General features: G+C 41.7%; 2 protein-coding genes across 4 annotated transcripts in view; one reads left to right on the top strand and one right to left on the bottom strand.

Annotated features, from left to right (window-relative positions):
- The window catches only part of dcc (DCC netrin 1 receptor), a 418,185-nt gene that overhangs the window by 380,283 nt on the left and 23,282 nt on the right, over positions 1-14,620 (bottom strand). The gene's annotated exons all lie outside the window — the stretch shown is intronic.
- Positions 1-14,620, top strand: part of trabd2a (TraB domain containing 2A) — a 55,777-nt gene that overhangs the window by 21,211 nt on the left and 19,946 nt on the right. For both annotated transcript variants that reach the window (XM_087252381.1, NM_001302230.1), the window contains 2 exon segments: positions 8,088-8,231; positions 10,964-11,138. In XM_087252381.1, the coding sequence (XP_087108507.1) occupies positions 8,088-8,231; positions 10,964-11,138 (319 nt within the window).

The following is a 14,620-nucleotide window of genomic DNA, read 5'->3' as shown; positions in this document are numbered from 1 at the left end:
ATATAGAGGGAAATATTCATATGTTTGAGGTCTCTCTGGAGCATTTGGGCTGAATGTTTGTCTCTAAACGAGGATGTTATAAAATATGTTTGATAGCGAGTTATTAGCGGAGAGTTTCTGTGGTGTTATATTATGGATGGTGCGCTCACTGCGCTAGGTCCCTCTGTTAGTGGCGAGACCACTTGATGCAGGATGCCAACAGTTGGTCGGTGAGTAAAGCAATATACTGAATGAAACACACAGGCCTGTGCGTGTAGACAGATCATGTGCTGCTGTACAGTAACGGCTCATCTGTTGTCGGTTCTCTTCATTTTAATAATGATGTCATGGTGTGTTTTATCCACTGATTCCAGCTGAAGTGGGCGGGGTTGTGTGACGTTTGATTCTTGGGCCGTTATGGGGGCGGGGTTTGCATGATGACGTGCTGTGAGCTACTAGCCTGACAGTGGAAACACAACATGATTCCAGCCTCACTGCTCAACCACCCGGCCCGGTAAAAGCCCTGGCTCACACTGGTCAGCAGCTGATGTTTGTGTCTGTTTCTAGTCTAAATACCTCAAAACGCCTAAATCAAGAAGTATTAATGAGTCAGAATGAAGAGAGTTTCTCCTTAAAGCAAGCAGAATACTCTGACACTGGAGGAAGAGAAGTAATCCTGTTTTCACTGTGACACTGGAGTATTCTGCTTGTTTTAAGGAGAAATGTCTTCATTCAGACTCATTATTGCTGAACACAACACTATATGTAGTTTGTCTAGAAAATGCTGACTGATTTAAGAGTTTGTAGACATCTGGACTAGAAATAAGACACAAACTCTGGATAAGAACAGCAGTTCTGCAGTGTGAGGCCTCCTGATGATGAAGATCTCGAGAGTGTTTGGGAAACCTGTTCGCTCTCCAGCATTATTCACACACACTTTTTGATAGTAAAAAATAAACAAATTCAGTTTCGCACACTTCACCTTTAAACGTGCTCTACTGAAGTGTTTTCTGCTCATTTCCATCTGAAAGCAGCACGTTTGACTTTCATAGTGCCGCAGGGCTTTGGTTTGGGCCGCTGTGGTGTGTGTGTGAGTGTGTGTGTGTGAGTGAATGTGTCCGGTGACCCACGGGACAAACACAACGGAGCCGCGGAATCCGCATTCGTTCAGCCTCTTTCACTGTGATTTCATTTACTTTCGTGATGATTTCGGGCTGAAAGGGAGCAGGAGGTGCACGGGTTTTGTGTGCGGGTTCGAGAGGCGCGCGGGGTGGTGCTAGGCTAATGTGAGGAGCGTAAAGCCGGCGGGCTTTCAGATGCAGAGCAGCGGCTTTGATGAGCGGCGGATGAAAGACCAGACTCTTTGTTCCACACATGAAGGCATCTGCTGGAGCTGCACTGCAACCCGGACGAGCCCCCCCATACTGACAACACAATGAGGAGACAGCGCACTGATGAAAAGAGTGTGTGTGAGAGAGAGTGTGATACTGTGTGTGTGTTTGTGAGAGAGAGAGAGTGTGACACCTTGTGTGTTTGTGTGTGTGTGTGTGTGTGTGTGTGTGTGTGTGTGTGTGTGTGACACCTTGTATGTGTGTGTGTGTGGTGAATTTCACGGTGACACAATGATGAGCTGCAGTAGCAGAAGCAACAGAAAGCATCAGCTAGAACTAATTGAGAGACTCTCACTGAGCCTTTGATCTGAGATTCATTCACGCTCCAACAGCTCACTCACACTCACACACACACACACACACACACACACACACACACACACACACACACACACACACACACACACACACACACTCACACACACACACACACTCACACACTCACACACTCACACACTCACTCACTCACACACACACAGACAGAGGGAGAGAGAGAGAGAGAGAGCTGTTAACATCAGTGCACACCTTTGTCTGAGGGTAAAGCTCAGTGTAAACCTGTTTTCATCAGTTATGTTTGCTGTTATGTTTGTCACTTGTAAGTTTTTCATAATTGTTTCTGAAACGGCTTTAAAATACACTCTACAGGCGCTGCTCTGTGAAGTCTACACCGATTACACAACAGTTAAACACAGATGCCTGAAACAAAACATTATGACAGTAACAGAATTGAGGATAACAGAGTTGAGGGATAACAGAGTTGAGGATAACAGAGTTGAGGATAACAGAGTTGAGGATAACAGAGTTGACGATAATAGAGTTGAGGATAACAGAGTTGAGGATAACAGAGTTGAGGGATAACAGAGTTGAGGGATAACAGAGTTAATGATAACAGAATTGAGGATAACAGAGTTGATGATAACAGAGTTGAGGGATAACAGAGTTGAGGATAACAGAATTGAGGATAACAGAGTTAATGATAACAGAGTTGAGGATAACAGAATTGAGGATAACAGAGTTAATGATAACAGAATTGAGGACAACAGAGTTGAGGATAACAGAGTTGAGGATAACAGAGTTGAGGATAACAGAGTTGAGGATAACAGAGTTGAGGATAACAGAGTTGATGATAACAGAGTTGAGGATAACAGAGTTGATGATAACAGAATTGAGGATAACAGAGTTGAGGATAACAGAGTTGATGATAACAGAATTGAGGATAACAGAGTTGACGATAAAAGAGTTGAGGATAACAGAGTTGAGGATAACAGAGTTGAGGATAACAGAGTTGAGGATAACAGAGTTGACGATAACAGAGTTGAGGGATAACAGAGTTGAGGGATAACAGAGTTGAGGATAACAGAGTTGAGGGATAACAGAGTTGAGGATAACAGAGTTGACGATAACAGAGTTGAGGATAACAGAGTTGACGATAACAGAGTTGAGGGATAACAGAGTTGAGGGATAACAGAGTTGAGGATAACAGAATTGAGGATAACAGAGTTAATGATAACAGAATTGAGGATAACAGAGTTGATGATAACAGAGTTGAGGATAACAGAGTTGAGGATAACAGAGTTGAGGATAACAGAGTTGAGGATAACAGAGTTGAGGATAACAGAGTTGAGGATAACAGAGTTGACGATAACAGAGTTGAGGGATAACAGAGTTGAGGGATAACAGAGTTGAGGATAACAGAGTTGAGGGATAACAGAGTTGAGGATAACAGAGTTGACGATAACAGAGTTGAGGATAACAGAGTTGACGATAACAGAGTTGAGGGATAACAGAGTTGAGGGATAACAGAGTTGAGGATAACAGAATTGAGGATAACAGAGTTAATGATAACAGAATTGAGGATAACAGAGTTGATGATAACAGAGTTGAGGGATAACAGAGTTGAGGATAACAGAATTGAGGATGACAGAGTTGAGGATAACAGAGTTGAGGATAACAGAATTGAGGATAACAGAGTTGAGGATAACAGAGTTGATGATAACAGAGTTGAGGATAACAGAGTTGAGGATAACAGAGTTGAGGATAACAGAGTTGATGATAACAGAGTTGAGGATAACAGAGTTGAGGATAACAGTGTTGAGGATAACAGAGTTGATGATAACAGAATTGAGGATAACAGAGTTGAGGATAACAGAGTTGATGATAACAGAATTGAGGATAACAGAGTTGACGATAAAAGAGTTGAGGATAACAGAGTTGAGGATAACAGAGTTGAGGATAACAGAGTTGAGGATAACAGAGTTGAGGATAACAGAGTTGACGATAACAGAGTTGAGGGATAACAGAGTTGAGGGATAACAGAGTTGAGGATAACAGAGTTGAGGGATAACAGAGTTGAGGATAACAGAGTTGACGATAACAGAGTTGAGGATAACAGAGTTGACGATAACAGAGTTGAGGGATAACAGAGTTGAGGGATAACAGAGTTGAGGATAACAGAATTGAGGATAACAGAGTTAATGATAACAGAATTGAGGATAACAGAGTTGATGATAACAGAGTTGAGGGATAACAGAGTTGAGGATAACAGAATTGAGGATAACAGAGTTAATGATAACAGAATTGAGGACAACAGAGTTGAGGATAACAGAGTTGAGGATAACAGAGTTGATGATAACAGAATTGAGGATAACAGAGTTGATGATAACAGAGTTGAGGATAACAGAGTTGAGGATAACAGAGTTGAGGATAACAGAGTTGAGGATAACAGAGTTGATGATAACAGAATTGAGGATAACAGAGTTGAGGATAACAGAGTTGATGATAACAGAATTGAGGATAACAGAGTTGACGATAAAAGAGTTGAGGATAACAGAGTTGAGGATAACAGAGTTGAGGATAACAGAGTTGAGGATAACAGAGTTGAGGATAACAGAGTTGAGGATAACAGAGTTGACGATAACAGAGTTGAGGGATAACAGAGTTGAGGATAACAGAGTTGACGATAACAGAGTTGAGGATAACAGAATTGAGGATAACAGAGTTGAGGATAACAGAGTTGATGATAACAGAATTGAGGATAACAGAGTTGAGGATAACAGAATTGAGGATAACAGAGGTAATGATAACAGAATTGAGGATAACAAAGTTGATGATAACAGAGTTGAGGGATAACAGAGTTGAGGATAACAGAATTGAGGATAACAGAGTTAATGATAACAGAATTGAGGACAACAGAGTTGAGGATAACAGAGTTGAGGATAACAGAGTTGATGATAACAGAATTGAGGATAACAGAGTTGATGATAACAGAGTTGAGGATAACAGAGTTGAGGATAACAGAGTTGAGGATAACAGAGTTGAGGATAACAGAGTTGAGGATAACAGAGTTGACGGTAACAGAGTTGAGGATAACAGAGTTGATGATAACAGAGTTGACGATAACAGAGTTGATGATAACAGAGTTGAGGATAACAGAGTTGACGATAACAGAGTTGACGATAACAGAGTTGACGATAACAGAGTTGACGGTAACAGAGTTGAGGATAACAGAGTTGACGGTAACAGAGTTGAGGATAACAGAGTTGAGGATAACAGAGTTGAGGATAACAGAGTTGAGGATAACAGAGTTGATGATAACAGAATTGAGGATAACAGAGTTGACGATAAAAGAGTTGAGGATAACAGAGTTGAGGATAACAGAGTTGAGGATAACAGAGTTGAGGATAACAGAGTTGACGGTAACAGAGTTGAGGATAACAGAGTTGAGGATAACAGAGTTGAGGATAACAGAGTTGAGGATAACAGAGTTGAGGATAACAGAGTTGATGATAACAGAGTTGACGATAACAGAGTTGACGATAACAGAGTTGACGGTAACAGAGTTGAGGATAACAGAGTTGACGGTAACAGAGTTGAGGATAATAGAGTTGATGATAACAGAGTTGAGGATAACAGAGTTGAGGATAACAGAGTTGAGGATAACAGAGTTGAGGATAACAGAGTTGATGATAACAGAGTTGAGGATAACAGAGTTGAGGATAACAGAGTTGAGGATAACAGAGTTGATGATAACAGAATTGAGGATAACAGAGTTGATGATAACAGAGTTGAGGATAACAGAGTTGAGGATAACAGAGTTGAGGATAACAGAGTTGAGGATAACAGAGTTGAGGATAACAGAGTTGACGGTAACAGAGTTGAGGATAACAGAGTTGATGATAACAGAGTTGACGATAACAGAGTTGAGGATAACAGAGTTGAGGATAACAGAGTTGACGATAACAGAGTTGACGATAACAGAGTTGACGATAACAGAGTTGACGGTAACAGAGTTGAGGATAACAGAGTTGACGGTAACAGAGTTGAGGATAACAGAGTTGAGGATAACAGAGTTGAGGATAACAGAGTTGAGGATAACAGAGTTGATGATAACAGAATTGAGGATAACAGAGTTGACGATAAAAGAGTTGAGGATAACAGAGTTGAGGATAACAGAGTTGAGGATAACAGAGTTGAGGATAACAGAGTTGACGGTAACAGAGTTGAGGATAACAGAGTTGAGGATAACAGAGTTGAGGATAACAGAGTTGAGGATAACAGAGTTGAGGATAACAGAGTTGATGATAACAGAGTTGACGATAACAGAGTTGACGATAACAGAGTTGACGGTAACAGAGTTGAGGATAACAGAGTTGACGGTAACAGAGTTGAGGATAATAGAGTTGATGATAACAGAGTTGAGGATAACAGAGTTGAGGATAACAGAGTTGAGGATAACAGAGTTGAGGATAACAGAGTTGATGATAACAGAGTTGAGGATAACAGAGTTGAGGATAACAGAGTTGAGGATAACAGAGTTGAGGATAACAGAGTTGAGGATAACAGAGTTGAGGATAACAGAGTTGACGGTAACAGAGTTGAGGATAACAGAGTTGAGGATAACAGAGTTGAGGATAACAGAGTTGAGGATAACAGAGTTGACGATAACAGAGTTGACGGTAACAGAGTTGAGGATAACAGAGTTGACGGTAACAGAGTTGAGGATAACAGAGTTGAGGATAACAGAGTTGAGGATAATAGAGTTGATGATAACAGAGTTGAGGATAACAGAGTTGAGGATAACAGAGTTGAGGGATAACAGAGTTGAGGATAACAGAGTTGACGGTAACAGAGTTGAGGATAACAGAGTTGAGGATAACAGAGTTGAGGATAATAGAGTTGATGATAACAGAGTTAATGATAACAGAGTTGAGGATAATAGAGTTGATGATAACAGAGTTGAGGATAATAGAGTTGATGATAACAGAGTTGAGGATAACAGAGTTGAGGATAATAGAGTTAATGATAACAGAGTTGACGATAACAGAGTTGATGATAACAGAGTTGAGGATAATAGAGTTGATGATAACAGAGTTGAGGATAACAGAGTTGAGGATAACAGAGTTGAGGATAACAGAGTTGAGGATAACAGAGTTGAGGATAACAGAGTTGACGGTAACAGAGTTGAGGATAACAGAGTTGAGGATAACAGAGTTGAGGATAATAGAGTTGATGATAACAGAGTTAATGATAACAGAGTTGAGGATAATAGAGTTGATGATAACAGAGTTGATGATAACAGAGTTGAGGATAATAGAGTTGATGATAACAGAGTTGATGATAACAGAGTTGAGGATAACAGAGTTGATGATAACAGAGTTGATGATAACAGAGTTGATGATAACAGAGTTGAGGATAACAGAGTTGAGGATAACAGAGTTGATGATAACAGAGTTGAGGATAACAGAGTTGAGGATAACAGAATTGAGGATGACAGAGTTGAGGATAACAGAGTTGAGGATAACAGAGTTGAGGATAACAGAGTTGAGGATAACAGAATTGAGGATGACAGAGTTGAGGATAACAGAGTTGAGGATAACAGAGTTGAGGATAACAGAGTTGACGGTAACAGAGTTGAGGATAACAGAGTTGAGGATAACAGAGTTGAGGATAACAGAGTTGAGGATAACAGAATTGAGGATGACAGAGTTGAGGATAACAGAATTGAGGATGACAGAGTTGACGGTAACAGAGTGGTCATTCTCTATCATGTTAGTGTTTAGCTGCAGTTGTTAACCTCCTCATGGCGTGTCTAACACACAGTTTTCTGCATCTTTAACAGATTATGGTGTGTTTAGAGTGAACTGACTGAAATATGACAGTATCAGAGTCGACACATCTTTAATCTACTATTGCTGAACATTATCGAGAGCAGAATAACCACACGCCTCAATGCCTTACAGAGTTTCCCAACACAGGAAGTGACATCGCTTTCAGCAAGTCACATGTTTTTTTCTATTAGTGCTCTACAGACTGTTCTGCCGTTTATAAGTGATGGAGCAGAGCTGAGCAGAACACAGAGACACACACTACATGTGTTTACAGCAGAAAATAGATGTGTATGCAGATGTGGATTTGACTAAACACAGAAAATGAACTTAGCCTTAGCCTGTTTGATGCTAATTGAAGCTGAATGCATGATTCAGGAGGCGGAGACTAAATAGCTGTAGCGGAGTCTGTGAGTTCATATCTGCAAGACTAAACACACACACTGACATTAGTTTAGCTGGATATAACGTGTGTCATTAGTCAAATCTGTACAGCAGAAGATTGATCCTGGCACTGCCGAGTGTTCCCAGGACTCTAGAATCCTCCATAATACTCATGAACGTGTGTGTGTGTTTGTGTGTGTGTGTGTGTGTGTGTGTGTGTGTGTTCCAGGTGATCTTCGCTCTGAATCAGACGCTGCTGCAGCAGGAGAGTGTGCGGGCCGGCAGTCTGCAGGTGCCCTACACAACTGAACACCTGATCACACACTACAACTGTGGAGACCTGCACTCCATCATCAGCCACGACACCGCACAGGTGATCACACACACACACACACACACACACACACACACACACACACACACACACACACACACACACTACAGATGGAGGAGGGGCGGGGCTTATTTTAGTATGATAATATTCAATTTCAGTTGGAAAGAAATCAAGTAGGGGGCGGGGTTTATTTTGTGCTCTTCTTTCATCTTTGACTCCCAGGAGAGTACCTGTTGAAGGGGTGTGGCTAATCATATTTCACTAGCAGAATAATTCTTCAGTCATTTGACCGATTATTGATCAGACGAGAACAGAACTCACCCGAGTGGTGATCTAGAGCCCTTGAGGACGTCAGCAGAACTGTTCATTCCTGACATCAAGCTCACCAAAATAAAATACTCATCATGTACTCTCAAGTTTTAGGAGTTTTTCTGTTGGCCACAAATGAAGATATTTTGAAGAATGTTAGAAACCAAGTGAACAAGTGGTGTGGAGTTCAACAGCTACCAGTTTCCAACATTCTTCAAAATGTCTTCTTTGATAGCGAGTGCTCCAGCATACTGTAGTGTTCACTATAGTGAACTGATCAACTGTACTGAGCACTGTAGTGTACTCCAGAGCAGCGGTCACCAACCTTATTGAAACCCAGAGCTACTTCTTGGGTACTGATTAATGTGAAGGGCTACCAGTTTAATACACGCTTCTCAAACAACACATCTGCTCAATTTACTTTAAATGATGTGTTACTGTTAATAATTAATGATATTCATTTATGAGAAGACACTGATGATGTTAATGACTCTCAATAGTGGTCATCAATGATTGAACAAGATAGGAAACAGAAATATCAGTATGCAACACTTCATTCATTCATTCATTCATTTTCTTGTCGGCTTAGTCACTTTATTAATCCGGGGTCGCCACAGTGGAATGAACCGCCAACTTATCCAGCAAGTTTTTACGCAGCAGATGCCCTTCCAGCCGCAACCCATCTCTGGGAAACATCCACACACACATTCACACACACACTCATACACTACGGACAATTTAGCCTAACCAATACACCTGTACCACATGTGTTTGGACTGTGTGGGAAACCGGAGCACCCAGAGGAAACCCACGCGAACACAGGGAGAACATGCAAACTCCTTATAGAAAAGCCAACAGAGCAGAGGTTCGAACTAGCGACCCAGCGACCTTCTTGCTGTGAGGCGACAGCACTACCTACTGCGCCACCGCTTTGCCCAGTTTTGCTCTCCTATGTGATTTTTTTTCTCTAATCACAAATGTACAGCTCTAAATGGTTGCAGCTATTTGGGGGTTTTCACTGGTCTCTTGAAAAAAGCCTGCTGTTTTCACAAACCTTCCTTTAGCTCGCAGACTTTTTCCACTTGTAGTGCGCTGTCTGGTGGGTAGTTAGCATGTTATTCTGAAATGTGTCTGAACATTGTGCCGCTTTGCCGTCGCCAAATGAAGTAAAACAGAGCTCTTCCTCCTGTTCTGTGTGAAACTGAAGTGCGTTTTGTTCTTTATTCTGCCGTGTTTTTAAATCATCTCCTCTCTTTACTGCACCCAAAACCGCTGCTCTGGAGACCCGCTAGCTCTGAACTTATATCAAATATTTTATATATATATATATATATAACTTAATGTCATTTTAAGATTTACACCAATGCAGGAGTGATTTAAAAAGAACAGCTACAAAATTATTAGATACAGCTTACTGGTAAGTGGCACTATGGCGAGCTATTATTAGAACAGGCCCGCAGGCAACACATGATCCTCGCGGGCTACCTGCTGACCCCTGATCTAGTGTTTACTGCAGTAAACGGTGGTGTACTGCGGTATTATATACACTACAGCTGTAGAAAACTACTGTATTGAGTGAGTCATTTGATTATATTATTATAGTCATTGTGTTACCATAGCAACTGAAGAATCACCACAGCAGATCAATCACTGTAGTTGTGTTACTATAGCAACTGTAGAATCACCACAACAGATCAATTACGATAGTTGTTGTTACCGTGGCAACTGTAGAATCACCACAACAGATCAATTACTATAGTAGATGTGTTACCATAGCGACTGTAGAATCACCACAACGGATCAATTACTGTAGTTGTTGTGTTACCATAGCAACTGTAGAATCACCACAACAGATCAATTACTATAGTAGTTGTGTTACCATAGCAACTGTAGAATCACCACAACAGATCAATTACTATAGTAGTTGTGTTACCATAGCGACTGTAGAATCACCACAACAGATCAATTACTGTAGTTGTTGTGTTACCATAGCAACTGTGGAATCACCACAACAGATCAATTACTATAGTAGTTGTGTTACCATAGCAACTGTAGAATCCCCACAACAGATCAATTACTGTAGTTGTTGTGTTACCATAGCAACTGTGGAATCACCACAACAGATCAATTACTATAGTAGTTGTGTTACCATAGCAACTGTAGAATCCCCACAACAGATCAATTACTGTAGTTGTTGTGTTACCATAGCAACAGTAGAATCCCCACAACAGATCAATTACTATAGTAGTTGTGTTACCATAGCGACTGTAGAATCACCACTACAGATCAATTACAATAGTTTTTGTGTTACCGTGGCAACTGTAGAATTACCACAGCAAATTAATTCTGCTACTTTATCATGGTTGAAAACACTCGAGTATTTGCTGTAGTTACTGTAGTATTCCTCCACATGAAGATCTGCACATGTGAACGTGTGAGTGTGTGTGTGTGTGTGTGTGCAGGTGCCGAACTTCAACAATGTGACTCTGCGTCCCAGCGATCAGGTGACGGCGCAGCAGATCGACAGCTACTTCAGACGCGAGCTGATCTACAAGCGTAATGAGCGCATGGGCCGCCGCGTCACAGCCCTGCTGCAGGAACAGCCACACAAAACTTTCTTCTTCGCATTTGGAGCAGGTCAGATCACCAGCGCACACACATCACTGATTCTCCAGGCGTGCATTATTATCCACTACACCACAGCTGCTGAACGCTGGACTCTGATTGGCTGATGGGCACTCTCAGGTGTTCTTATTCTGGTTTATTTTTGACCTCGGTGTACTAATACCTGCTGGTGGTCTGCCACACACACACACACACACACACACAGAGAGAGAGATCTGGAGTCTCCTGACGTTGTACATGATCTGACTGTGCTTGTGTGTTGGTGGTTGTCGTGCGATCGGTGTCTCCTTCAGATGGTTGTTTAGTCTGTTCCCCAGCGTGTGTTTATATCAGCTGATCAGATAACAGCAGTGTGTGTGTGTGTGTGTGTGTGTTTAAGCGGCAGCGCTGCTCGTTAGCACTGCATTGTGTTTAAGCGCAAAGCATTACCACTGACCGCAGCGCAGGAATCACAAGAATGTGTGTGTGTGTGTGTGTGTTTCTCATTGCAGTAATTCAAATGACCAGCTGATGGTCAATAACACGCACACACAAACTTAATATATTCTGTGAATATACAAGTTTGTGTATGCGTGTGTTCAATGGTGTGAATATAAGTGTGTGAATGAGTGTGCATGTGTGTGCGTGTGTGTGTGAGAAAGAGAGAATATAGGAGTATGTGTGTGTGAATATAAAAGTATGTGAGTGAGTAAATATTAGTTGTGAATGCGTGTGTGTGTTTGTTTGAGTGAAAGCAGATCTGCTCAGTGACTGCACTGCTGTGTTTAACAAGGCTGCTTTTCATGTGTCGCTTCTGAGAGTTCCTGAGGACTTGCCTCTATTGACTATTGCAGAGTAGTGTGTGTTTGTGTTTGACGATAACGGAGTTGACAATAACAGAGTCGACGATAAAGGAGTCCATAATAACAGTGTCGATGATAACAGTCAACGGATAACAGAGTTGACGATAACAGAGTCGACGATAACAGTGTCAATGATAACAGTCGACGGTTAACAGAGTTGACAATAACAGAGTTGACGATAACAAAGTTGACGATAACAGAGTTGACGATAACAGAGTCAACGATAATAGTGTCGATGATAACAGTCGATGGGTAACAGAGTTGACGATAATGGAGTCGATGATAATAGTGTCGATGATAACAGTCGACGGCTAACAGAGTTGACGATAACGGAGTCGACGATAACAGTGTCGATGATAACATTCGACGGGTAACAGAGTTGACGATAACGCAGTCGACGATAACGGTGTCAATGATAACAGTCGACGGATAATGGAGTTGACAATAACGGAGTCGACGATAAAAGTGTCAATGATAAAAGTGTCAATGATAACAGTCGACGGGTAATGGAGTTGACGATAACAAAGTCAACGAAAATATAGTTGACATTAACAGAGTTGACAATAACGGAGTTGACGATGACAAAGTTGACGGACAACAGAGTTGACGATGACAGAGTTGACGATAACAAAGTTGACGATAACAAAGTTGACGATAACCAGAGCTGACAATGACAGAGCTGACAATGACAGAGTTGACGGTAAAAGTGTTGACAATGACAGAGTTGACGGTAACAGAGTTGACGATAACAGAGTTGACGATAACAGAGCTGACAATGACAGAGCTGACAATGACAGAGTTGACGGTAACAGAGTCACAGTGTTGATGATAACAGTCAACGGGTAACAGAGTTGACAATAACGGAGTTGACGACAACAGAGTTGAAGATGGCAGAGTCGACGACAGCAGAGTCTGGGATAGCAAAGTCAACGATAACAGAGTTGGCGATGACAGAGTTGACGGTAACAGAGTTGACGATGACATAGTTGACGGTAAAAGTTTTGAAGGATAACAGAGTTGACGATGACAGAGTTGACGATGACATAGTTGACGGTAAAAGTATTGACGATGACAGAGTTGACGGATAACAGAGTTGACGATGACAGAGTTGAAGGATAACAGAGTTGACGGTAACAAAGTTGACGGACAACAGAGTTGACGATGACAGAGTTGACGGATGACAGAGTTGACGATTAAGAGTTGACGGAAACAGAGTTGACGATAACAGAGTTGACGATAACAGAGTTGACGATGACAGAGTTGACGTTAACAGAGTTGACGATGACAGAGTTGACGATGACAGAGTTGACGATGACAGAGTTGACGATGACAAAGTTGACGTTAACAGAGTTGACGATGACAGAGTTGACGGATAACAGAGTTGACGATGACATAGTTGACGGTAACAGAGTTGACGATAACAGAGTTGACGATGACAGAGTTGACGATGACAAAGTTGACGTTAACAGAGTTGACGATGACAGAGTTGACGGATAACAGAGTTGACGATGACATAGTTGACGGTAACAGAGTTGACGATGACAGAGTTGACGGATAACAGAGTTGACGATGACATAGTTGACGGTAACAGAGTTGACGATGACAGAGTTGACGGATAACAGAGTTGACAGATAACAGAGTTGACGATGACAGAGTTGACGGATGACAGAGTTGACGATTAAAAGTTGACGGTAACAGAGTTGACGATGACATAGTTGACGGTAAAAGTGTTGACGATGACAGAGTTGACAGTAACAGTTGACGGATAACAGAGTTGACGGATAACAGAGTTGACGGATAACAGAGTTGACGGATAACAGAGTTGATGATGACAGAGTTGACGGATGACAGAGTTGACGTACGACATAGTTGATAGACGACAGATTTGACGGACAACAGAATTGACGGACAACAGAGTTGACGATGACAGAGTTGACGATAACAGAGTTGACGGTAACAGTGTTGAGAGTAACAAAGCCGACAGATAACAGAGTCGATAGTTACAGACTTGGCAGTAACAGATTTGACAGTAACAGGGTCAGCGGACAATAGAGCAAACGGTATCAGAGTTGATGTCGATGGTAAATTTACTGGAAAATTAAAAGGCAGAATAATAATGTTCAAATAAATATACTGAGACTAATATTAAAGCATCCTACAGCACTGAGACTGCAGTCAAGTCAGACATTTGTGAAATGATGATGTGATGTTTGTGATGCTCCATTGTTGTGTGTGTGTGTGTGTGTGTGTGTGTGTGTGTGTGTGTGTGTGTGTGTGTGTGTGTGTGTGTGTGTTTGTTTATTTGGAGAAAATCCCCCAAACCGTCTGATAGCTTCACTCACAGTAACTGGAGAATGTTTGGAAAACTCTGATGACCTGAGCTCTTGACCTCTGACCTCACGCGACCTCAGATGCAGATCACACACCTGGAAGAGGGTTTTATGTTTTTGCCTGCAGACAAACGCTGGTGAAGAGGCTGAGAGAGTGTGTGAGTGTGTGTATGTATATATCGGCAGGATAGTCCTCAAACACACAGTTGAACACACACACACACTCTCTCTCTGTCCCTCTCTAACACACAGCGAGTCAGTGAGTGCATTAATGGTGATGAGTGTGTTGAGCACTGCTCCTCCTGAGCGCTGTGCTGTTCTT

The sequence above is a fragment of the Danio rerio genome, chromosome 5, assembly GCF_052040795.2.
Source record: "Danio rerio strain M-AB ecotype USA chromosome 5, GRCz13ab, whole genome shotgun sequence".
Lineage (NCBI taxonomy): Eukaryota > Metazoa > Chordata > Actinopteri > Cypriniformes > Danionidae > Danio > Danio rerio.
This window is presented reverse-complemented; position numbering and strand designations above follow the sequence as displayed.